The sequence below is a fragment of the Lynx rufus genome, unplaced genomic scaffold (genome assembly GCF_022079265.1).
Source record: "Lynx rufus isolate CCGP_SWC_20201006 ecotype Redwood Valley unplaced genomic scaffold, mLynRuf1.p SCAF_3, whole genome shotgun sequence".
Lineage (NCBI taxonomy): Eukaryota > Metazoa > Chordata > Mammalia > Carnivora > Felidae > Lynx > Lynx rufus.
Window position 1 is genome coordinate 170120293 of NW_025814845.1, and position 27186 is coordinate 170147478.

The 27186-nt window shown below is 38.4% G+C and overlaps 1 protein-coding gene across 1 annotated transcript in view; it reads right to left on the minus strand.

Annotated features, from left to right (window-relative positions):
- Nucleotides 1-949: 949 nt before the first annotated feature.
- Nucleotides 950-27186, minus strand: part of KCTD9 (potassium channel tetramerization domain containing 9) — a 37466-nt gene continuing 11229 nt past the window's right edge. The window contains exons 2-12 of the mRNA XM_047090929.1: nucleotides 26227-26348; nucleotides 23383-23426; nucleotides 19821-19917; nucleotides 19117-19175; nucleotides 18783-18911; nucleotides 14404-14471; nucleotides 14221-14316; nucleotides 13094-13243; nucleotides 5676-5781; nucleotides 4832-4965; nucleotides 950-2837 (exon numbers count right to left, since the gene is read on the minus strand). Coding sequence (XP_046946885.1) covers nucleotides 2721-2837; nucleotides 4832-4965; nucleotides 5676-5781; nucleotides 13094-13243; nucleotides 14221-14316; nucleotides 14404-14471; nucleotides 18783-18911; nucleotides 19117-19175; nucleotides 19821-19917; nucleotides 23383-23426; nucleotides 26227-26348 — 1122 coding nt within the window. The 3' untranslated portion in view covers nucleotides 950-2720. The remainder of the gene's footprint in view (nucleotides 2838-4831; nucleotides 4966-5675; nucleotides 5782-13093; nucleotides 13244-14220; nucleotides 14317-14403; nucleotides 14472-18782; nucleotides 18912-19116; nucleotides 19176-19820; nucleotides 19918-23382; nucleotides 23427-26226; nucleotides 26349-27186) is intronic.

A 27186-nucleotide genomic window follows, 5' to 3' on the forward strand; every position in this document is an offset into this window, starting at 1 on the left:
AGCAATCTTGATGAGTGACAGACGCAAGCCTCTTTTGCCCTAATGTAAAATCTCAGCAGGAAGTGTCCGTGGTGAACTCCTGCTGACATATTTAAAGGTAGTGAAAGGCTTTCAGAGAATTAATCCTTGCATAAGGTGCTTTATGTAGAAAATAACCACTTTTCTTTGTAGAGGTGGAGCTTTTTAATTTTAAAGATAATACCTCCTTGGAAATTTAATAAAATTCTAGCGCTTTTCATTAAACATGATTTGAAGTTGACATGGGGGTAGATTTATAGTATAAACCACCCGTTCGTAAAATGAGCAACTGGAGAAAATATTCCATGCCTTGATTTATGATAGTAAATCACTGTCATAAGAAAGTGAATTTACACTATTTCCTACTAAATTTTCTTTGAAACTGTAGTTGAATTAGATATGACAGCATAATACATATGGCTCTAAATAATTACAGGAGTACTGAATTTTCTCAGTATGCAAAATCTGATTTCGATTTTCTAGTCCCCCACCCCCAATTGTATTTTTACCTGTGTACAGACAAGTTCCATCACTAGGTTTAATAGAAGTTGTACTCTTTTGAAACTCCTGCCTCAAAATTCTCTCTCCTACGAGTCAGGTGAGAATGTTTTGGGGACAATGTACTGAACCAACCTAGTAAGTCTAACTTGTAACGTTCATCAGCTAAAGAGTAACACAAATGAACCATTGGAAGTCTTGTAATTGAACCTGTGTTGTTAGCATGGCAGATTTTAAAAAAGAGGGTCATAAAAAAACCATGCTTAAAGGGGTAAATTTGCATGAATGGCCCTTTCAGACTAATCCATTATAAGCGTTGTGTTGGATTTCCTTCTCCACCCAGACCCTCGGGGCTGGTCATCAACTTAATGCTGAAGAAACGTAAGTGAAATACGGTCAAGAGTCGATTTTCAAAAGTACGACTAGAAACTCCTTTTCAACATTTCACATCGTTTATTAATGCAGTATACATTAGATCCAAAATCTGCAGTTTCTAAGCATACCATGTTTAGACCTTTCAGATTCTTCTGCATTTTTAGGTTTATGTCTACAGAGGTACCCTTAAGTGGATGAACAAACACATTCTATAATTATTGAAAATATAGTACAGAGTGAAATGATTTAAATATAATTTAGGCACATATTGATTATGAAAATAGATATCTCTCAATACAATACTTCTCTGTCTTGGTAAAAATAATAAAGCAAAGAAAATAATTCATTTCTGAAATTGCTTTCCCTCACCTGTAAAGGTGCGAGCTCTCACTACGCATATGCACCCTTTACCGTTAAGGAAAGCTTTGCATATGTATATATAGAAGAATAAGCTACGTAAATATTGAACACGCGTCATTCTCCCAAAGGAGACAAAGTCGTTTTTACTGATTCATTGCTTCAAACTGATGAGTCTGTAGAATTCAGAACCTATTTGGACACAGCTTATATCCCTGCTCTTGGGGTAGACATAAGGACAACGGGTTATTGGTAAGGAAGTACAGGCCCTGTCTCTGCTATTGCAGAGAGGACTCAAGAAAAGCAGGCTAGAATTTGAACTAAATCAGAAAGAAGTAAAAGAACCACAGGTGCTGACTGATTGGTATTACATCTCGGACCAGTCCAACGCCTTTATTTTTGTTGGAGTTTTTTGGTGGCTATCATCAAATTGCCAATTTAAAATCGCTTCCCTTCCCCTTGTGGGGTTTTAACGGCATTATGTTGATTTCCAAAAGATGACAGTGGACTGGGATTTAATGCCTATTTCTAAGCTGGCCCTGTTGAAACTATTTGGCATTTGAATTAAATTACTATTGATAATGCACCTTGGTTTTTTGGTTCTGACATATACTTCCTATGCTTCTTTTGACTGTACAGGAGAAAACAAGGCTAGTAGTGTAAATTGATAAAATCGCCTGGTTTGGCGTTGAGTGGAACTTGCTTAGAATGAAATTCTAAGGATGCTCATTTAAAAGTTGTAGCGATAGGTAAACTCTTTGTCCATCTGGAGAGTTCCACCTTAACTTGAGCTGACATTGAGGTCTTTTCTTGCACTCAGTCTCAATCAGTAAGAACCGAGGATTTAATTTAATTTAGCTACTGTTTCGTTCTAAAAAATAAACGTTACAAGAACCTGAAAAGAGAGCCTTGGGGAATCTGATCTCACCATATTCATATGGCATGACAGGTATGTAGAGTAGGGGAGGCATCACTAAAGCTATTAATAAACCTGAACCTTTTCGAAATTTTCGTAAAGTTTAACAATTTAAATACCCATACTGTATCTAGAGATTCAATAAATATAATTGCATATGTTGTGCTTTTCATAAATTAAAATCCTCGAATACATTTCAAACCAAGATGGTATTTCCACATCATGCCTATTTAAAAGCAAATATAATAGATCCTATTTCTGGTCATAAAACCAGCCAAATCCCCCTAACTCCACTCAAAAGGCAGTAAGCTACTCTAGCTTCTCTACATCTATTAAATGAGTGCTTCTCTGTTAAAATCAGAATGTGGAAAAAAGTCACTTTTTTCCTTTATGCACCGTTGAGAACAAGCATAATCCTCTAAATGGGTTTTTGTTTGTTTGTTTTTTATTCCCTTACAGCGCTACTTCTTCTAGACAACTGAATGGGTGGAGAAAAAAAAAAAGCGAGAAGGACAACATTTTTCATCTTGGGCATCTTCCTCCGGCCCTGAAATTCTCATCTGACACTCTGTGACATATGTAGTGGGGTCAGCATCTCTTCAAATATAGCTCCCTTCACGTTGGAACCTCTCAGGTTGGCTTCCTGAAGATCGCACCCAGACAGGTCGCAATTCTGCAAGACAAAAACAATATTCATGAAACTAAGATTCCTGGGGCACGTGAGGAAAATGTTCCAACGTCATGAAACCCTGTTATTTCTGGAAGACTGCTGTGTTAGAAAAAAGTCAGATTTTCTTCTATATCTGGAGTTGTTTTCTCTAGGTGAGTGGTCAGGCTGACAGTCACAAATACTGACAAACAGAGGTTAAAGAGGAAGTGTGTCTCTTCTGTTCCCATATTTTAGAATCGGTCATTTAAAACCCAGAATGGACTCCAACGTAATAAATATCTATGCAAATTTACCACAATCCGAGGACAACAAAAGGCAGGGCAGGTAAGCACTATTAAAAAAAACCCCAAAAACCTGAGGGGCACCTGGGTGGCTCAGTCAGTTACGCGTCCGACTTCAGCTTGGGTCATGATCTCACGGTTTGTGGGTTTGAACCCCGTGTTGGGCTCCGTGCTGACAGCTCAGTGCCTGGAACCTGCTTCAGATTCTGTGTCTCTCGCTCTCTCTGCCCCTCCCCTGCTCCTGCTCTGTCTCTGTCTCTCAAAAATAAATAGATGTTTAAAAAATTTAAAAAGAAAACAACTGAGAGAAAGAGATCTTACTTACTAATTACATTATAATAGATTTTTCCATTCCCCAACTCGAACATTTTTATAGCAGGGAACTGCTTTTTTTTTTTTTTAAACCCCAAATTATGTGCACAATTCAATGAGTTTTAACAAATGTATATATAACAGTGTAACTACCACCACAATTGGAAGCTGCTTTGAAATTTCTCTTGAGATCACAGAGTGGCAGATGAGACAGATCGTGGGTAAGTCCTTGGGGATGGTGGGTGACTGCACATAACCTTTTAGGACAGAATGTCACCAGCTGCCCTTCAAACAGTCAACCTGACTAGTCTGCATTCAGTTGCCATCAGGAAGACTTCTGGTGTTTACCTACACGGTAACTAAAACCAAGGGGAAAAAAAAATCATCATTTTTGGTGACAGTACCAAAGAATAAAAAATTAAGGAACTGTGCTTATAATAGGCTTCTATTTTTGGCCTTGGGCAGGTTCTTTTTGCCTTTAAGTTTAATGGGGCCTGCCACTCTACCGCTAAGATCTGTCAAGAGAACAAAGCAGAAACATTAAAAGGGAAAAATCAATGACAAGCCAAATTTTGACCCACTCTTCTCTCCAATCCGATCTATGCCAGGTTTTCCCGGATAAGGCTGTGCTGTTCAATATGATGGCAACAGCCACATGTGGCTACTTATATTTAAATGAATTAAAATTAAGTAAAATTTAAAAATCTGTTTCTCAGTTACACTGGCCATATTTCAAGTGCTCAACAGCCACAGCGCCTGGTGGCTACTGTCCCGAACAGATTTAGAACGCGTCCAGCATTGCAAAAAGTGCTATGGGGACAGCACCAAGAGACCTATCAACAGTCTTTGAGCCTGCCAGCTACATTTGCGAATCAAGACAACGTATATAATTCTGATGAAAAAGACGCGCAAAGTTAAAAGCTCAAATCGTGATTCAAAAAGAACACGATTCCAATTTAGAATAGGCTGTCTCTTAACCTGATTTCAAACCTGGATATCTTTGACATTTCTCGAACAGTTAAAAAGATAATCTGGCCCCATTTAATTCTGTCTGGACTTAAAACTGAAGAAAAACACAATAAATTCGATCAGTAAAGCAGTCATCAAACACATCTACTTGAAGGAGACCCAAGGAACAGAGGACAAATGAAATCGGCTTCGGCCGACTGTCAGATGAATCTTTCAATCTGAAACTGGGACCCATGGCCCGTGTGACTGAATCCTGCTCTGGGAGGCACGTCTGCTGAAACAAGCAATCGACAGGAGAACACTGCTCCGGCTGTGCGGGCGTGCTCCCTGGCAGTTTTTACCAGCCAATGACTTTGCTGGTGACCTCGATACATTTTGCAGGACAGGCTCAGTAACTGTAGATTACCAAACGCTCTTCAAACATTGGTGACTCACCTCTAAATCCGTTCCTGCCAGAGTTGCGCCTCGGAGGTTACAGTTCTTCAACTTCGCGTTTTTTAAGGTAGCAACTCTCAGGTTAATTCCTGTCATTTGACTTCCTTCCATATCCACACCTTTCAGATTAGCACCTACAGTGAATATATTTTGATAGCAGTTGAACTTCAAAATATTTATAGTCCTCTCCCTTCAAAAAACCGCAGGTTTAGTTTACTTAATGGAGGTGAATGACAGGCTCTTTAACTTTTGGAAAGGACTCCGTGAACCATAAATCTCAGTCTCTCAACCAACTTACACATATAAAGCGTTCATTGTTAACAATCTGTTTGCTTGTTCTATGAATTAAGAATGTTTTAGTCTATATTTTTGAGGGAAGAATTCAATTCGGTCTTAAGATAATTAGCACTTTTATAATATGCTTCCGTAAGTTTATGATAAGGAAGGTAAGTCCCCTGTACTCTAAACATACAAATAAATGAAGTGACCAGTTCACTGACACAACAGAGCAATAAGAAATTCATAAATAAAACATTAATCTAAAAATGACAGAAACTGCCTAGCTTTGTGCAAACAAATTCATTTTAGTCACTGTGAGCGTATACTGTTTAATTTCAAAGTTCGAGATGTTGACATTTAATTCTCCAACTGAAGCCTTATTCAATAGTAGAGGCTGGATTTCCCCTAACTTCTTGCCTAGCACATGACTGAGACCAAATACGATGGCAGAAGAAATCTACCCCCCAGTAGCGGTCACGATTTTTCCGTAACAATTATTTTGTTGGACTTTTTACTTTGTGATATGTTCTCACCTTAGAAAATGTAATTATAGATAGAATCTCACCTTCTAAATTGGCTTTAAGACCAGAAGGATCTTCAAAATTACACAGTTTCAGGGATGCCCCTTCTGCATTAGAACAGAGCATCTTGACTCCCTGGAGATTTGCACACTGGCAAGAAAAAGAGAAAAGTCCACGTTTTAACATTCAGAATTTTGTTTGGAAAAGAAAAAAACGGGCTCAAACAATAAAAGAAAAAAATAGAGAAGGGGAGGAAGCTCAATTCCATACACTCACAATCAATTATTTTCTGTTTATAATGAAGACTTTTCTAACTGGAATCAACCAAGAGCTGAGAACCACTCTGAAGACACAGTTCTTTTGAAAGAACCATTTTCAAAGAAACAACAACCTAATTAACAACAGCATGTCCATTTTACACAGATAATAGTTTAGATAAAAAAAAAATTGGGGGGTCAGGGGCACCTGGGTGGCTCAGCTGGTTGAGTGACTGACTTCGGCTCAGCTCATGATCTCCTGGTCTGGCCCATGGGTTTGAACTCCACCGTTGGGCTCTGTATTGACAGCTCAGAGCCTGGAGATGGCTTCACATTCTGTCTCCCTCTCTCTCTGTCCCTCCCCCGTTTACGCTCTGTCTCTCTCTTTCAAAAATAAATAAACATTAAAAAAATTTATTTAAAAAGTTGGGGGGCTAGAACTGTAACATCCCTATTTCTATGTTTATAAACAGTCCTGGGTAGGACACTATGAGAGCTAAGATGTATGGGTAAGGAACACATAATCTTATCAGGAGTAGGGATTTCTCTTCTTTCTTACTGCAGGAATCAATAAAATTCTTGATGTTCAATCATGCTATTACTACCTTCATTTCATAGGTCAGAATACTAAGGCCAGCAGTTAAAGGTATCATCTAGCTACAAAACCCTACAAATTGTTTGTCAGATCTTCATGTACCAATCACTGCTACACAGCATTGTCAACCTTGAACGCCCAAATTATAGCACAAAATACAAAGAGTAAAAAACTAGAAAATATATGTTAGAATTTTGAATTATGTTAATTTACCTCTGAGGATTCAGTGCCATCAGATCTGAACTCCAACAACTAGCAGATAAGGCAGGAAGCCATAAAGTTGACATTAACATTAGGACTTCCCACACTGTGACCATCAAAGTAGATGATGAATGTAAAAGTGTCTTAAAAATCGTAGGGCACTATATAAATAATTGTAGTTGTCATTATAACTACAACAGTGAAGAATCTAAAAATCCTAAGGCTGATCACGTTACCTTATTGCCACACCTAATAGGAAAAATCCTGTTTTATGAGTACAATTCCATTCACCATACTGTCAATTCTGCTGAAAGGGAAATAAGCTGCAGATCATTTCAGATCACAGAAAGCTGACAAATGCACACGCATTCCCACGTCTGCCTCTGCAGAGGTAGTACAGGTGCTACAGCACACAGGCAATACAGAAGCTCAGCCTGAGAGGTAAGAAAATGAGGATGCAGAAGGACCAAAATAACTAAAAGATGACGGTGTTTTAAATTTTTTTTTTTTTTCAACGTTTATTTATTTTTGGGACAGAGAGAGACAGAGCATGAACGGGGGAGGGGCAGAGAGAGAGAGGGAGACACAGAGGGAAACAGGCTCCAGGCTCTGAGCCATCAGCCCAGAGCCTGACGCGGGCGAGATCGTAACCTGGCTGAAGTCGGACGCTTAACCGACTGCGCCACCCAGGCGCCCCGAAAGATGACGGTGTTTTAAATACACAGAAACATCAGTAAGACAGGAAGCTGATAATATAAAAATAAATGTCTCTGGTTCTCCGTGCCGTGCACCCAGGTAAAACAGACTGTAGCTATTATCTAAGTTCCCAAGGCGACAACCCAGGGAAAGCACCCTGCAAGTAGGTAGGTGTGACTGTAGCCCCGGCAAACAGCCTGCGGGCAGGTGGCTTGGCTGACCCAACTACAAGCCCAAGGTGGCCCCAGACCGGCCCTTGACAGCACAGGGACCAAACCCCGCCCACAACAGGCAAATGGGGCCACTGCAGCTGACTGAAAGCTAAAGCAGCTCAGCCTCGATAGAAGGGCCCACACAACACACACGGGAGACACCTATGCCTGAACTGCCTGGTTCTGGGGAAAGCAAGGGACATGGAACTACAGGGCACTACAGGACCTCTTCTTCATAAGGCCATTACTTTTAAGAGCAGGAGACATAGCTGACTTTCTTAATACGCAGAAACAGACACAGAGAGTTACACAAAATGAGGAAACAGGAATAGATCCCAAATGAAAGAGGACAAAATCAAAGCAAAAGAACTAAATGAAATGGAGATAAGCTATATGCCTGATAGATAATTCAAAGTAATGGTCATAAAGATACTTACTGGATTTGAGAAGGGTGGAGGATCTCAGTGAGACCCTTAACAGATGGGAAATATAAAAAAGAACCAATCAGAGATGAAGAACTTAAGTGAAATTAAAACTACACTAGAGGGAATAGATAGTAGACTAGAGGAAGCAGAAGAACGGATCAGTGAGCTGGAGGACAGAATAATGGAAAGCACCCAAGATGAACAGCAAAAAGAAAAAACTCAGTGACATCAAGTGTAGTAACATATGCATTACAGGGATCTCAGAAACAGAAGAGAAAGAAAAGGGGCAGAAATAATAGCTGAAAACTTACCGAATCTGGGGAAGGAAACAAATCCAGATCCAGGAGGAAAAGAGACCTCAATGGAATCAACTTAAGGAGGTCCACACCAAGAGACATAATAATTAAAATGGCAAAAAGCAGTGATAAAGAGAGAAATTAAAAGCAGCAAGAGAAAAGAAAACAGTTACATACAAGGGAAATCCCATACGGCAATATGCTGATTTTTCAGCAGAAACTGCAGGAATGAAGAGAGTGTAGGACACGAAAGGAAAAAACCTGAGATCAATTATACTCTACCCAGCAAGGCTACCATTCATAATAGAAAAAGAGGTAAAGCATTTCCCAAAACAAAAGATGAAGCAATTCATCGCCGCTAAACCAGTCTTACAAGAAATGTTAAAGGCGATTTTCTGAGTGGAAAGAAAAGGACATAATCAGGAGTAAGAAAATTAGGAATGGAGAACATTTCACAGGTAAATGGAAATATAATAAAAGTAGTAAATGAATCACTTAGAAAACCAGGAGGGAGGTTACAGCACAAAAACAAGAAAGTCAATTATACCTATAAAAATAAGTCAAGGGATTCACAAAATAAAAGGATGTAAAGGATGACACTATATACATAAAATGTGTTGGGAGGGGAGTAAAAATTTAGTCCACCTAGAATGGGTTTAACCTTAAGCAACTAAGGGGCACCTGGGTGCCTCAGTCGGTTGAGCGTCCGACTTCAGCTCATGTCATGACCTCGCATTCGTGGGTTGGAGCCTGTGTTGGGCTCTGTGCTGACAGCTCAGAACCTGGAGCCTGTTTCATATCTGTCTCCCTCTCTCTCTGCTCCTCCTATGCTCATGCTCTCAAAAAAAAAAAAAAAAAAAAAAAAAAAAAAAAAAAAAAATTAAGCAACCATCAACTTTATACGGATACAGAGATGTTATATATGAACCTAATGGTAACCACAAATCAAAAACCCGTAATAGATATGCAAAAAACAAAGAGAAAGGAATCCAAGCAAAATCACTAAAGGAAGCCATCAAACCACAAGGAAAGATAGGAAGAGAAGAAAGTAACCAAGAACTACCCAAATAACTGTAAAACCAGTTAACAAAACGGCAATAAGTACATCCGTATCAATAATGACTTTGAATGTAAATGTACTAAATGCTCCCATCAAAAGATATTGACTGACTGAATGATAAAAAAGCAAGAACCACCTATATGCTGCCTACAAGAGACTCATTTCAGACCTAATGACACACATAGATTAAAAGTCCTAAGGTAATTATAAGTACGGCTCTGTCCTCAAACCTGACCCTTATGGAATCTCACACAAAAAAAACAAATTTATAAGAAATTCAGTGAAGTTTTCCATCTTCAACCACAGAAAGCATGTCATTCACCCTCCAACTCATCAAATGGTACAAGCAGGTCACCAATAGTCACCAACATGGAGGGTTCAGAACTCAGCTGCTTAGTAAACCAGATGTTCAGAGTTTTGCTACCTTAAATGTATCAAGGGGCATAGGGCTTTGATGAAAGCAGTTATTACCATGATTTCTAATGTATGATAATGGCATTAAGATTATATTTTTTAAATGGTCTTTAAGGGATAAACAAAATATTTACAGGTGAAATAGTGAGTTACTTCAAAATAATCTATAAAGAGGTACAGACAAGATTGTTTATATGTTGATGATACCTTCTGAAGTTACATCTGAGTTAATAGATGTAACAAGCAGGATTCATTATAGTATTCTATTTTTGTATATGCTTGACATTTTGCACATGAAAAAGTCATTAAAAAAAGAAATAAGGAAAAGAAAACGCATGCTGTAGTCTGTCTAGCTCCAACTGTGCTAACACATTAGCCTCTTTGGGCCCAGGCAAGTCTCTAGGTTTCAGTTTCTCAGTCTAACAACAGGGTCATACGTGATGACCATCAAGGCCCCCGTCAGCCCTCACCATTCTAAGTCTTGAATATGCAACAGATATGTAATAGCTGAGTTATTACATCAGCTTCTATGCAGCATGCTGAAGTCACTGATGGCAAAAAGAGTGTGCAGAAGAAACATTCTTAAAGCAGGCTGACAGAATAATGTGGCATAGACATGTTCTGCTCAACAGAGATAGCAGCTGAGATCACCCTGGTTGACAGCAGAATCACATGGTTCCTATGGAAAGGTCTCACAGCCCGTGAAGGATAAATGGGGTGAGAAATTAAGAAAGAGTAGTGGAGGGGTACCTGGGTGGCTCAGTCAGTTAAGCGTCCGACTTTGGCTCAGGTCATGATCTCGCGGTTTGTGGGTTCAAGCCCTGCACTGGGCGCTGTGCTGACAGCTCGGAGCCTGGAATCTGCTTTGGATTCTGTGTCTCCCTCTTTCTCCGCCCCTCCCCTGCTCACACTCTGTCTCTCTCGCTCTCTCAAAAAAAAACAAACATTTTAAAAAAATAGTGGAGGGGCACCTGGGTGGCCCAGTCGGCTGAGCGTCCGACTTTGGCTCAGGTCATGATCTCACGGTTCGTGAGTTCGAGCCCCATGTTGGTCTCTGTGCTGACAGCTCAGAGCCTGAAGCCTGCTTCAGATTCTGTGTCCCCCTCTCTCTCCGCCCCACCCCTGCTTGTGCTCTGTCTCTGTCTTTCAAAAATGAATAAATGTTAAAAAAAAAAACTTAAAAAAAGAAAATGGAGCCATTAGGTGTATCAGCAGACTGCTTAGCACACATCATGTTTTGTAGACATGATGGCTATTCATTAGCATTCATCTTCAAATGCCAAGGACAATTAGCAATTAGTTTTGACTTCACAGCCTATATACCCTGGGCAATGAATGACTCTTCAACATGAGCCACTTCTAACGTTAGTAATTAAATTTACAATTCTATAGCACTTCAGTTTATCAACTGTACAGGATGGATAGAACAAGTATTTACAGTTAAGAAAATTATGGTGCAGGTTCAGAGTTAGCATTACTATAATTAAACAGAACTCAAAACCAGCTCTACTGAATGACCCAGACTGTCTTCTTATTTTTGTTTGTTTGTTTTATCCTTAACAAAAGCCAGACAAGTGATCTCTCATCATTTCACTATTTAAAGACTAGTCCTTCAGAGCGCCTGGGTGACTCAGTCAGTTAAGCTTTCTACTCTTGATTTCGGCTCAGGTCGTGATTTCACCATCATGAGATCAAGCCCTGTGTCTGCTGGGCATGGAGCCTGCTTAAGATTCCCTCTCTGCCTCTCCCCCGTGCATGCATACACACGCTCTCTCTCTCTCAAAATAAGCAAACATTAAAAAATAATAAGACTAGGTCCTTCAAACTTTTTTCTTTGTGCTGTTACTCTTTCACTCATTTTGCTAGCAATGTGGTCCTTCCTCATAAGATGGAACAAGTAAAGTGAAAATAATGGAAATGTATATTGACAGATTTTGTTATAGATCTGCTATTATAAACTTCATGGAAAAATAGGTTGCAAGTAAGGAATACAACTAAAATTATAAAATTCAATAACCATCTATTCAATGACTACTTAAAGCAATGTACTATATTAGGTGTTGTTAATTCAAAAGACATATAGACATGGGCCTTGGTATTAAGGAACCTGAAGTTGTTAGAAGTGAGTACATTTCGCTGCTGGTTCTGCATGTATCCTCTACCCCCAAATTAACATAGGTAATTTTTAGAGAAACACATGCATATACATATGTACAGACACACATACACCTATACACCTACATACACATTTGACCCTTGAACAACATGGGTTCGAACTGCATGAGTCCACTTATATGTGGATACTTTATTTTTGTGTTTTTAAAGTTTATTTATTTATTGATAGAAAGCGTGTGCATGTGTGCGTGTAAGTAGGGGAGGGGCAGAGGGAGGGAGAGAATCCCAAGCGGTTCCGTGCTCTCAGCACAGAGCTTGATGCAGCATTTGATCTCACCAACTGTGAGCTCATGACCCGAGCAGAAATAGAGTCAGATGCTTAATTCACTGAGCCATACAGGCGCCCCACATGTAGATTTTTAAAAATCAATACAGTACAGGACTGTAAATGTATCTTCTCTTCCTGATGATTTTCTTACCATTTTCTTTTCTCTTACTTTATTGTAAGAATACAGTATATAATACATATACAAAATATGTGCTAATCGACTGTTTATGTTATCAGTAAGGCTTCTGGTCAACAGCAAACAGTTAGTAGTGACATTTTGGGGGAGTAAAATTATATGCGTATTTTCAACTGCACAGAGGTCAGTGCCCCTAAATCCCGTGGTGCAAAGGTCAAGTGTATATACATACATATATGTAAACACATACACACACACACACACACCACACACGTATGTAGATAAAGAGAGGAGAGCCACGGAGATGCTAACTTACACAGACTGGCACCCCTCATGTTTATTTCAAAATATCTCTGCCAAATACCTCTGGAGCAATTTTTTTTCCCCATTCCACAAATGCAGTTGAATAGAAGATTTCAAAAGTCCTTTTCAGCTTTGCCCTACTAATTTCACTGAAAATAGAAGTTCTGATAAAGTATACTATATTGAGGAGATCAAGATCTAATTTCCAGATTTAATTTCTTATTAGTTGCTAACTCTTTCAGATCCTCACTTATTGAAGGATATCAAAGTTGCAAAACCGACACATTTCACTTTCAGGGTCTTGGGTTTTATCATCCGTTTTCAAGTAAAATCTCTAGTAAGAGAGAGAGATCATTTCTGCTCTTTAAGACCGTTCAACAGACTAAACATTTAATTTTCTCTTGTAACTAAAGAGGATTCTTACGTCAAGCACTGATCCGGAGAGATCAGCTCGTTCAAGATTTGCACAGCAGAGATTAGCATGTGCAAGATTGCAGCGGCTTAAATTGGCCATTTTGAAGTTAATGTATCGAAGGTCCAAACGGGAAAGATCAGCACCACTGAAGTTTAAACCCTAAAATTAAAAAACACAAATTGTCACAAAATTTAAACCATCTGCTATATCACATTTAATTACTATAGCTAACCATCAAGTTTTTTTAGAAGCAATTGGCAGTTCAGTCATTTGGAGTTTACAAGAACACATGATCAGATGGAACTGAGATATAACATGAGTGTCCTTAATGGGTTCTTAGTAAAAGAGACTCTAAATGTAATATTAGAATGCAGCCTGGGTATACCTCATTTATGTGCAGAAATTTCTAAGGAGTGATTTGTTGGCCATGTACGTGTTGTAGGTATTATTTATATAATTTATATAATTAATATATATAAATAATTATAATATTTATAATAATATTTATAAGTATTCAATAATTCAAGGTAGTTTAATTTTTTTTTTAGTATTTATTTTTGAGAGAGACAGAGCGTGAACGGGGGAGGGACAGAGAGAGAGAGAGAGAGAGAGAGAGAGAGAGACACAGAATCCGAAGCACAGTCCAGACTCCGAGCTGTCAGCACAGATCCCAACGCGGGACTTGAACTCATGATCTGCATAATCATGACCTGAGCCGAAGCTGGACACTTAACTGCCTGAGCTACCCAGGCAACCCCAAGGTAGTAGTATTCTTAAAATGTAAGTATTGTGGTTTTTAAACCTTTAGTGCTATAATACATAAGAAGTATCTGCCACTGCCTGGCCATACATAACAACTGTACAAAAAATTGACTCTGTATTTTAATAGCTGCAATTTCTATGTCCTACTCAAAAACTGTTACGTGAGGCATATTAGATAATAAAAAATGCTATTACACCTCTTTTTTTGCTAACCATTTTGGGATTAAATCAATGTTATAACCCATAATTAAATTCTATCTTGCATGAAATAGGAACATAAGGCAAAAAAAAAAAAAAAAATCCTAGAAGAATGTAAAACTTTACTTACGGCTTTGCTGACACCAATAACTCATGTAAAAGTCTGCTTTAATTACCTGGCAACGCAATTCTGATTTGGTTGGAGTGGCTAGAAGAAATCGAACGAATTCCTTTCTTGATATTGGCGAATGATCCTCTGGTGGTTGAGAATTCTTGAAAAAGATATTAAGAAATCAGTGGAGCATTTTGGGAGACAGCTACAATAAATGTAATACTGGCTAATGTAAAAAGAGCTTTACCTTTATTGCCACTTCCAGGTGTTCAATCAATGAGTCAATACCAAAAAATCTGGCTTCTTCCAACACACCTATCACAATAAAATCGATTTGCCTTTTAATAGAAAACTATTCATTTTAATATTTATGGAATTATTTGTTAAATCCTCACAACACAAGTGAAATTCAACAAGTAGGTTATCAATCAGAAAAGTAACTAATGTTTAGAACATGCATAAAGAGGGGCGCCTGGGTGGCTCAGTCGGTTGAGCGTCCGACTTCGGCTCAGGTCACGATCTCACGGTCCGTGAGTTCGAGCCCCACGTCAGGCTCTGTGCTGACAGCTCAGAGCCTGGAGCCTGTTTCAGATTCTGTGTCTCCCTCTCTCTCTGCCCCTCCCCTGTTCATGCTCTGTCTCTCTCTGTCTCAAAAATAAATAAACGTTAAAAAAAAAAATTTTTTAAAAATTTAAAAAAAGAACATGCATAAAGAATATTTTAAAAATATTTGTGAAACAAAGTTTTTCTAAATAGTTTACATTCAGCCAAAGAAAAACATAGAAAACTAATGAATTAGAATGAAAGCCTTTCAGATTTCAAAATTTTCTGAAAATCACTTAAAAAAAATTTTTTTTAAGTGTTTGTATTTATTTTTGAGAGGGAGAACGAGTGGGAGAGGGGCAGAGAGAGAGAGAGGGAAACACAGAATCTGAAGCAGGCTCCAGGCTCTGAGCTGTCAGCACGGAGCCTGATACAGGGCTCAAACTCATGAGCTGTGAGATCATGACCTGAGCCGAAGATGGACGCTCAACTGACTGAGCCACCCAGGTGCCCCGAAAATCACTTTAAGTAGGCTACAAGAAAAAACTCCTACTATCTCAAGTTCCTAAAATAATTGCTACAGATTTGATTGTGAACCTAATAATAAGTGATTAGTTCACCTAATCGAACATTTCACTGACTTCTTCAATGCAGCAGATCTGAATAAGTTTGTCACAAATATCGTTTACTTAATCAGAAAAATGTAGAAATGAATAAAACTAAATTAGTTTCAACATAAAAGTCAAAAGAATGATTCAGAAATCACTCATAGAAGAGAATCAATTTTTAAAAAAAGATTTCCTTTTTTTTTTTTTAATGTTTTATTTGTTTTTCAGAGACAGAGAGAGACAGCATGAGCGGGGGAGGAGCAGAGAGAGAGGGAGACAGAATCCGAAGCAGGCTCCAGGGTCTGAGCTGTCAGCACAGAGTCCGACGCGGGGCTCGAACCCACGAGGGCCGTGAGATCATGACCTGAGCTGAAGTCGGACGCTCAACCGACTGAGCCACCCAGGAGCCCCTTAAAAAAAGATTTCTAAATGACAGAAAAGATTGTATCATTCACTTTCCTTAACTTGGTTAAAAAAAAGTCTGCACATTCTCTAGGTGACTTATTATGTAATCTGTATGTTCTTACATCTGTTAAACATCTCCATCAGAGTATTTGGGAATAAATTTGGAATCCATTTTCCTTCAAATGACCTCAGTCATTCGGTTAGCTGGGTCTACTTGTTAAAAAAAATTACTAAGGACTCAGAAATTACAAAGAAAATAAGAAACATAATCTCTCCCTTGAAATAGTTGCAAGCTAATAAGGCTAACTGTATGTAGATATGGAAAACCACAGCAGTTATCTGGGAAGATTAGGATCTCCTCAGGAAAGGCCCAATTCCACCTCTGATATTCCAGTCGCAAAACAAAGGTCATCTGATGAACAGCACACTAGTCAGGCTGTGGCTCTGGCACAACACTTTCTGGTCCACCCCAGAGGGGCTTCCTCTCTGGATCCCTCACGAAGGGGCAGCCACATATCGTAACTGTCCCTGGTAGAAACCCACCACAGAAAGGGTTCTCGTGGGCCTCGCTCTCGGTGTGCCAAGATCTTCCGAGTCAATCAGAAACCTACCCTCCCACTTCCGCCAAGGGATGCGGTAAAGATTTTTTTCTACTTCTAGGTTCAGAAGCAAACCTTAAAAACTTCCGGAAAAGCCTTATAAATGCAAGAGGCATCTATGGGGGACAGTTGAGAAAAGGAAGGAATATTTAGCACATTTTCTATCAGCACCAGGAAGAATCAGATTTGAATCCCAGCTCTGCCACTTACTACCTTTTTGGTCTTAGAGAAGCTACTTACCCTTTCTCTTAAAGTTCCCATTCACATTTGTGAAATGGGGGTATTATTACTTTACTCACAAAACTGACAGATGTATTAAAAGAGATAGGCATATGGGGCGCCTGGGTGGCGCAGTCGGTTAAGCGTCCGACTTCAGCCAGGTCACGATCTCGCGGTCTCTGAGTTCGAGCCCCGCGTCGGGCTCTGGGCTGATGGCTCAGAGCCTGGAGCCTGTTTCCAATTCTGTGTCTCCCTCTCTCTCTGCCTCTCCCCCGTTCATGCTCTGTCTCTCTCTGTCCCAAAAATAAATAAACGTTGGAAAAAAAAATTAAAAAAAAAAAGAGATAGGCATATATATTATCTGGTATAATGCCTGGCACCTTATAGGTTCTCGATAAATGATCATTATTACATTGTATGTTTTCTGACATTTAAGACCATTCTCCTTTTACCGTATCAAACGGGAGTTCAGAAAATTTATGTCAACTTCAGGGAAATAAATATTGAAATGCCAGAAAAGTTCTCAAGTTAGAGAATACCTGAAGTGAGATTTAGCAATGAGGTAGGGAACGATGATTTAAATCAGAAAAAGAAGGTTTTGAAGACAAATGCAAACAGAAAAGGAAGACATGATTCACTGGAAAAACTGAAGGTCATTAAAGGCAGAAAACAAAAGAAATAATGAAAGTAAGCAAAAAATATATTCACTGATGAAAGCACAAATTAGGAAGAGCAAGACAAGGTCATTTAAGTCAACAGAGGGAAGAGAAATCAGTGTCAATGATTATAAAGCATATAACTACTTGGGGGCAACTTGTAGCTGAGTTTGGATGGATTTTATACTCATCAGAAGTAATGTTCTATAAAATGAATCCAGTATAGACCTCTGCTTGCTGAACAACTGCATAAATAAGAGCCTTTCCAGCAAGAGACTTGAAAAAGGAGCCAAGCATAGCTTGTCAATAGCCTGTATCGCTGAAGTCTGAGATAGCATGGATGTATATTTCTGACGTTATTTCCTAGGAGGGGAGGATATGAAATGCTATCAGTGATAGCATAGAGAAAAATTAAACTGGGAAGCATCAAAGAGCCCATAGGATGTCCTCAGTGAGATTTAAATGTCCCCAGGAGAAAAAAGTGGCCACTAGAGTATAAGCAGCAGAGTGATCTAGCTGCTGAAAAGCGAAGGATTGTATGAGAGGGTACTATCGCTTATTGTTCTAATGATAATTTCTGCAGAATGACTAAGGTAAAAAAAATAGGTTGTACATGGTTTTAAGCAACAGTTGGTAGAAGGTGAAAAATAAATAAAAAAGCAACAAGAATTTGTTATGAATAGGTATGGAGCCAGATGAAGGGTCACATAAGGTCACTTTTTGCAATGGGTAAGCCTTAAAGGCAGTATAAAATTTAATACAGCAACAATAAAAGTTACTGTTATCTATTGTTCTACAGAGATTGTAAGCTAGCCCCTCCCTGATTCTGATGGTAGTATTTTCAAGATCAGAAAATTTCACATAAAGTTTTAGATTTCCAGCTTTTCTTTAAAAATCAAGGCTCTGACACCCTAGGTCCACACACCCACATGGCAACAATCTGTAGAAGCTGAGAGAGATTGCACACTCAAGATCACCATGCTCTCCACCAAGTCAAACCAAATTTAGTCACTTCGAGGCCCATCAGTTTTGAATACGCATCTACTGCTTTATAAGAGCTTTGGTCTATATCATCTCCATGGTGTGAATATCCTGTGATGTAGTCAGAGACAAATAGATTCTTAATACTCAGTTTTCAAAGCACACTCAGACTTTCCCCAAGTTAAGCTTGGGGAACTGAGTTGTAAGTCGTAGTACTGAGTTTCTAATCCATTCTTATGATTCTGAAGTAGAATTTCCCCTTTTGACGACTCTACATCTCAGTATAATGGGAAGGTCCATAACTTGAAGTCAAGTCACAGTCCCAGTTCAATTAAAAACAACAAAATCCTTTAGAGTCCCTCGTGATAAAATCTGAATCTATTTAGAATCTAAAATCAGAATTCATGGGTTGTCTAAACATATACCCATAGACACAAAGACTATCTGTGCCTGTTTCTATATCTATATACACTCATATACGTACAAATAATTTGGTTTTAAAAGTGGAAAAGATATACTTCTACCTTATGAAAATATACTATAGTACTAAACAAGTGAAAACAAATTAAATATCCTAAACTTACAAAAATGTGAGGAATCATACTAAAAACTCACCCAATAAATTAATGCCATCATTTACAATGAGCTGTCCGTGACGCAAGTAGTTCAAAATGGGTTCAAAGTACTCGGGACTCCGGTCAATTAAGAAAGCTCCTCTATGATCCTGCTTATTTCCCCAGACACCTGTGTCACCATTTCAGCGAAGAAAACCCCCCATAAACAAGAAAAAAAGTTAGAAATTTATGAAGAAAAATTATATTACATACTAGCAAGTTTTTACCCCCGTAAAAATTATTGATACCATTAAAAAAGCACAGAAGGACAAGAGTTAGGTCAATATAGCTACAAACAGATCACACAAAATGTGAAAACCATGTGTTGCACTCACCTTTGTCCTTAAACATGTGGGCCAGCATACTGTCAGGTTCTTTATTCACTAAAGTGCTCCTAAGAATTCAGGGAAAAAAATTGATTTCTCCATTTGTCTTTATAAACAAACATATTTTAAGTCAAGAGTATACTCGATCCCAGCTGCTCTTTCAAAAAGATGCATGCTATAACCTGGTAGGAGTGATGCTGGGGAACAAAAACGTGCAGTAAGTTGCCATTTATCAAAATCCCTTCTAATCTGGCACTTCCTTTGACTCAAATATTGTTTTCGTTTCCTTTAACTTAAAACACTCATCTATCCTTCTAGCAAGCTATCATATCACAATATTCCTGACCTAAACTTAACATGTTTCTTATCCCTTTAATCTAAGCAGCTGTAGTCGCTACAGATTTCAATGTTGTTCATCTTTACTTGTGTTGCATGCGTATTACCTGACATCTAAAGAGCATGGTCTAAAAGCCTGAAATATTTGCTATCTAAAAAGCATGTTCATGCCTTTCATGCTTTCTTTGGAATGACTTGGGAATCATTTTTCTACTCTTGAAAAAACTTTCTAAAAAATGTTTAAGATCACAGAGTACTTTAAGCAGCAATGGAGTGTCTTCTAAGGAAATCAGCAAAATTGCAGGAAAGAACAAACACTACGTAGTGCCCCCGCCCCGGTCCAACACACACATGTGCACACATTCACATGCACCTACCGTGTAGTTGTAAAGTAACGCCCTCCGACGTTTAACGTTAGCCAGTCTGTGTGAGATCCTGACAACCCTTCAGGTAGTTTAGAATCTGTCTGAGGATCTAGAAATTACAATAAAAAAGTTAAGATTGGGGAACTGGGGAAGATGGCCACAGCATCATTTTTTCTACACTAAAAACACACATAAAAGCATACCAGAGCTACCAGAGACCCACAGACAGCATGTAAGACAAAACTAGGTGATAAGGTATTCCCACCAACACCGAAAGGTAGAAGAGCAATGTGGTACTGGCATCTTTGAAGGAAGAAGCTGCGAGAAACAACAGGGTATGTGATGAACCCAAGAATTCCCAAGTAATCCATACTCATTTCAAAGCTCAGTAAGTCGATCTGAGAACACCATACTCAAAGTGGAAGGCGTATCTGGATGTGGAAATGGATGCAGGCATTTGCAGTGAGAACTGAGCAGGCTGGAAATGAACTCTCGAAACCCACCAACCAAAAATCCCTTCTAGGACAAAGCCCACTACCAAGGATAAGATGTTGGAAAAAGAATCCAGTTGAACAGAACAAAAACAACAGTGACCCAAGAAAAAGGAGTCCAGATAAAAGGCAGAAAGGTCTAGCAGAACCAGAATGTATCAGAAGGTGACTGCCATACATTTCAATACTTCACAAAAACAATAGAAAAGGGAACTCTAGAGCCATGAAATTAGAAAATCTTTCCTGAGTCAGCCCACCTTTCTCAAGTTAAGGAAACAACTTTTATGTTAAATGAGCAACAGAAAATCCCATACAAAAATTTTAAAAGAATTACATCTCTAGACAATGAAAATGTGCCAGAAAGAAATGCCCACAAAATAGATAAAAACTATAATCTAATATTCCAAACATGCTGAAGAAGTTAAGTAATACAAAACATGAAAGAACAATATAACTCAGAATTGAGGTGAAAGAACTCAGGGGAGAATTAGAGCTATAATGAAAAACCAATTCAGGGTGCCTGGTGGCTCAGGTGGTTAAGCGTCCATGTCTTGATTTTGGTTCAGGTCATGATCTCACGGTCATGAGATCGAGCCCCATGTCACGCTCCACGGTGGGCGTGGAGCCTGCATAAGATTCTCTCTCCCTCTCCTTCTGCCCCTTCCCCGCTTGTGTGTGCTCTCTCTCTAAAGAAACGAACAAAAAACAATTCAGAGATGAAGATCAAACGAGAAGAAACCCAAGAGAGAATAAACAGACAAAACCTTAAGGGAAATAAAAGCTGAAAAAGAGGAAAGCTTTAAAAATCCATAAGAAATGAAGAAAGAGATAAAAAGGATTTAAGAGAAGATTCCCAATACAGAACACAAGCACAGAAGATCCCACATGCATACAATAGGAGTCCTGAAATAAGAAAATCAAAGCACAGGGACAAAATAAACGCATAATTTAAAGTTCAGGAAAACTGTCTTGAAATTAAAAGAACATTTGAAAGTACCTATTGACAGGATCACCACATACCACACAAAATCAACCCAGAACACCCAGAAAGAGTTTACTAAAGAGTTTACTAAAATTACTTTTTAAAGAAAGAGAATAATCCTTGGAGTGGCTTAGGAAAAATAATCATTACGAAAGATCAGATGTTTTGGACACCAACATCTTATGTCAGAGTAAGAGTAACATAGTTAAGATATTTAAAGAAAGAAAATGTGAACCAAGGATTTTTTAGGCACCTTGAGGTATAACTGATATACAATAAAATACACACCGTTAAAGTTTGCAATTTGTTCAGTTTTGACACATCATTTTTGACATAACCAGCCAAACTGATTTTCAAGTATAGAAGCCACAAATCATTATTAATTTGTGAGATGTCAGAGAATACTGTTCGTCTCAGAAGTTCTCTGTAAACAATCTACTAGAGAACAAGTTTCAGATGAGCACTGGAGGCATCAACATAAGGACTGGAGGTAAGCATCCAATACACTTAGGAGTAAAGCTAAGTGACAGTTTTAAGAGAGAGGGTATAGTATATAATGGCTATGCAATGGCTATGCAATTTTTTAAGTAAGGGAAGAAAGGAATGAGCATATGCAAAAAACGTTTAACTGTCTTTAGTAATCATATTGGTACTGAAAGTATTGGAACTGTTACTGACAATTTTCTGTGTGTTTTGTGTGGGATGAAGTAAATGAGTACTTATGTGACATAATTCTATCATTCCCTAGGTCCCTGAAAACCAACGAAAGAAAGGAGACACAGGTGTAAGACAGAGAAAGTTAAATAAAAACCTTAAAATCCCGATTACAAACCAAAGTATGAGTATGAACTCATGACCTCTCTCCTTTTTATGTAGCATATAAAACTTTAGATCATATAATATATATTACATATACATTTTGTCTCTAGCTAGCTATGTATTTCTAACTCTGTCCATCAAAAAGCCTAGTAAAAATGATAAACCCAGTAAAAGTGAGTCTGTCTGGCACCCAGACTGTGTGTTGAAATGACATTTCCTACTAAAAGAAACCAAGGCTTCTTGGAAAAAATATTGATCTGGGTCTGCAACGGAAGGATAAGCTGTACACCCTGTTATTCCAGACAGGAAGGAAGTTCTAAAGACCAACGGAGCTGTACTGAAAGGGGTTGAAGAGACTTCCATCAGCCACATGTAAAATACTCCAGGCAGCAATAAACACAGAGCGTGAGAACATATCAAATATTTTTAAACCCAAGAGTTCATAAGGATAAAACAAAAACACAAATTGATTACTTTTTGTTTCGTTTGTATGTGTGCAATGAACCAATTAAGTGACCACTGCCTGCTAACCATTCTGTTAAGCTAATGGATCAGACGTGTGGAAAACTCTGTGCGCACTGTTTTACGGTAGAGACAGAAAAGCGTGTACTTACTTCTAAGTTGGCAGCTGCTGGTGTGCTGATCCTGAGAACTACCTCTATTCACCAAATACAAGTACCGTGACGGCTTAAACAAATTATTAAATATTCAGGACCAGACTGTATGGAACTGAATATATCAAACACTCAAAGAACAGTTAAGCTGTCTAAGCCTTAGGCTCTTTCTTTTGAGATGCACGACTTTCTTCGAAATATGTGTCCATGTGTGTATGGTTGATACCAAGTCATTTCTCACCCGTTTGATTTGACCACTGGCGAATGATTGTCAAACACTAACTTATACAAGCAATACATGCGCAAAAACCTGTAACATAACCCAGAAATTTCGACATTGCCAAGGAGACAGTTTCAAAACAAAAGTTGTAGTTTCTAAAATTGAAACTACCTTATTTGATGAGTCATATTTGATGAGTCTGTGCACTTTCAGAGCATTTTAAAGGCATGGAAAGGGTGAGGTATCCACACTAAAATATGACAACATAATTCGAATTAAAAATTTAGTTCAACACAGACACCCAATTTAGAATCAAAAAAGGTATGGCGATCTGAATACTGCCACAAGATCCTTTTTAATATTAGGCTTGGGAAGCGCATATAAGATATTTGCCATTTCGTCTTTTTCATTTGGGCAGACAAAATCGGCTTTTAAGGACGTCACTTACCAATAAATGGTTCTCCTTCACACACAAACAAAACATCATCATCCCTGGGGAAAGCAAAATTTAAAAACCACCGTCAAAATCCAGAAATCACCTTAATTATCAATTGATTAGAGGAACTATACCTTAGAATTATGTAGAAGGCAGGTTTTGCTATTAATCTCTATTGCAAAGAAGTTGAATAAGTTTCCAGTGCTTTGCTTAACGTTTGAACTATCTTTGGATTTAAATTCACATAAGATCCCACACATGGAAGAACTTTTAAAATGGAAAAAACTGGGGTGCCTGGGTAGCAGTTGGCTGAGCATCCGACTCTTGATTTCAGCTAAGGTCAAGATACCGTGGTTGTGGGATCAAGCTGAGTGTGGAGCCCACTTAACATTCTCTTTCTCTCTCCCTCTGCCCGTCCCCCACACTTGTGCACGAGTGTGCACGCGCTCTCAAAGTAACATAAAATGAAAAAAACCCACAAAAAGACCAAAACCCACTTTGCAACTTTTGTGAATTCAGCTTTCTTATCTGGTACGATTAAAGCCATAGGCCAACTCTTCTTTTTTTTACTTTAATTCTGTAACCCTAAAAAAATTATTGGAGTTTTCTTCGAAATTATCAGCTGCTCTGTGCTTTCAAAATGAAAAGACATTTTCACGTAACATTTAGGAAGAATATAATTGCAAGTATAACTCTGCTATAAAAACTCACCCACCAGCCCCCTGAATGTAAGACAATTGCACACAGTCCAAAATTCTAGATTATCGGTATGTATCTCCTCCCCTGCCTCAACATATCTCAGCATTAGTGTAAATAAATGATCAGAGATTGCACTGTGAGCCATGAGTTCTTAATCAGGTAGATATTTTACAAGGCTTCAGTCCCGGTCTCAGTGTTGTAGAAATTTTTTATTTCCTATAAGACATCATAAGAATATATTGAATGTTTCCTAGGAGCAGAGTCTGTGTTAAGGAGAAACTTCGGTTGATGTAAATCATTCAACAATGAGACGCAATTATCCACTGAAACCGAAAGAAGCTGGGAGACAGATGCTGAAAAACTAAGACATTCTCCCTGATTTGGATTTTAAAGCTAATTCAGTCTGTGCTTTTTTTCTGCTCCATCACCATGCCAGTTAACTCTTCACACTAGTATGAAAATTTGTTTTCTTCTCACTAACAAAAATCAACTACTAAACTGTATGACCTGGGTAAGACGTGGAAGTTCTCAGATGTTTAGTTTCCTCATTCATAAAATGAAGAGATTAGAGGTGATTACCTTCAAAGGCAGTGTATTATATTGAAATGTCATTCTGACCTGAGTTTAAATGAAAACTAAACTTTGTATACTATTGTAATTTAGCACATCATTATCTTCGTACCATCACTTTAAAAAACCCCATGTTTTTTCTTTGCCAATTAAATGAAGTAACTTGAGAAGAGTCAATAGAACGTAAGTGGCATTGAGTCAGTACGTCGTGTTCCATTCCTATCTTCCTTCTTATGCCTCTTCTTCCTTCAAAATTCTATGATCCTGTAAGGATGGCATGAGGTGAACTAACATTTGTTCTAAAGAGATAAATCTGCCTAGGATATTTAAAAAACAAGAACAAAACCCAACAAACACAAAACCACTATTGTGGCAGATCACTGGTGAGTTCACTCTACTTAAAGTTCTCTCTTATCTAGCAGGTTTTTTCCAAAGTAGGTGTTTATTTTGAGACAGAAGGAGAGAGAGAATCCCAAGCAGGCTTTGAGCTGTCAGCTCAGAGACCAACTCAGGGCTTGAGCCCATGAAACCGTGAGATCATGACCTGAGCCAAAATCAAGAGTCTGTCACTTAACCAACTGAGCCACCCAGGTACCCCCAAAGTAGCTCTTGATAAGGTTTATAAAATTCAAAATACTCTAGGAAATGAACTGAATAACAAGCAGTAGCATATAAAATTCAAGAGATCAGATTTCTAACATTAAAAAATGCATGTCTTCAGAGACTGAAGTTCTAGAAGTTCTAGGCATCTGAATTCTGAAACATGCCAAAAATATATTAGCCAAACCCAAATGATAAGCCAGTGGGGAAAAGAGGCAGAAAAGATGTGGTGAAATTAACACTTGGAAAAAACTTGGCAAATCGGTCATCTTCCAAATGATTTTTGGTGAACTGGTTTTGTGTAAATTGGCCATTTTGCAAATTGGCCTGCTTCTTTGTGAGGACTAGTTTTATAACAAGTAGAGAAGAATCAACATTTTAAGTTTATCTTACAAAAACACACACGTTCGGAGGCGATCAAATCATGAGTTAATGTATGTACGTCAATTTTGTAAAACAAAAATAAATTCTGACCCCCCCTGAACTGTAGGCCTTATTAGATCCATCTCTAATAACATGAAGACAAAATTCCTTATAGCCATATATGAACTTTGCAGAAAGACTGTCAGAATATTGGAATAGAGGGCTTTGTATCTTATGCTGTAAGCCCAAATTATTTAAATTCCAAAGAGCAAATTTTAGGCAATCATTTGCCAAGATTCTGTATTCTTTTTTTTATTTTTAAAATTTTTTTTTTCCAACGTTTATTTATTTATTTTGGGACAGAGAGAGACAGAGCATGAACGGGGGAGGGGCAGAGAGAGAGGGAGACACAGAATCGGAAACAGGCTCCAGGCTCCGAGCCATCAGCCCAGAGCCTGACGCGGGGCTCGAACTCACGGACCGCGAGATCGTGACCTGGCTGAAGTCGGACGCTTAACCGACTGCGCCACCCAGGCGCCCCAAGATTCTGTATTCTTAAGGGAACCAGCAGAGCACCAAGACACTGAGGAACACTGTAGAGAGCTTATAAAAAGTGAAGGTTACCTGATCAAAGCAATATCATCAATCAGTCCACCTTTCCCATTATACACACTGGTAGCTTTTATGCCGAGTTTACTGCTGGCCACAGAAAGCAAATCAGATAAAGTTCCATACACAGCAACCACCTGTGAACACACAAGATTAAATGTAATGAATTGCGTTACTTACAAATTAGAAGCTACCATACTAGAAACACGACTAAAAATCAAACTTCAAATAAAAGGAGATTTTGAGAGATTATTAACTTCTAATATTGCTGAAATCCAAAACTAGAGTGTAAGAAATCATCTCTGCCTGAAAAAATCTACAATCTTACGTACGTTACATAGTGCTCCAGTTCTGAAGACAGACCCAAAGCTGAATGTGGCTCTGACATTTCCTAGCTGTCAACTTGAGACAAATCAATCTCTTTATGCTTCTGTTGCTTTAATCAGAAATAAATAAAAGTCTCACCTACAATCAGGTCACGAGGATGAAATGAGTTAATGCATGGTACCTGCTTAGCAAAGTGCCTGAGACGTATGAAGTCTTTATAATGTTGCTTTCATGTTATTCCTTTGTTATAGGAATGTTTATTTTAAAAATAGGAATGATATACTGTTTATAACATTTATTACACCAATCACCATACGGAAGGTAACAACTTCCCACTTCATTTACTTCGTTCTTCAATAACTACTAATGTTATAAAAGCCCGATTTTAGCTAACATTCTAAATACAGCAAACAGCTGGGTTACAGTGAATTGATCTCTCCAGCTTTACATTAGGCACAGTCTGATATATGTATAAGCAATGCAAATACTTAGATGGGGGCTGAGAATCTCTCCATGTAGTAAGTTGTTTGTTTGTTTTTGCTCCAATATAATTTTAACTATGGGTTCCCAGTGGCTGAGTTGTACAGTTGTGCCATTATCAGTCAGGATCTCTGAAAATTATGAATGAAATGTAGACGAGGGGCTGAA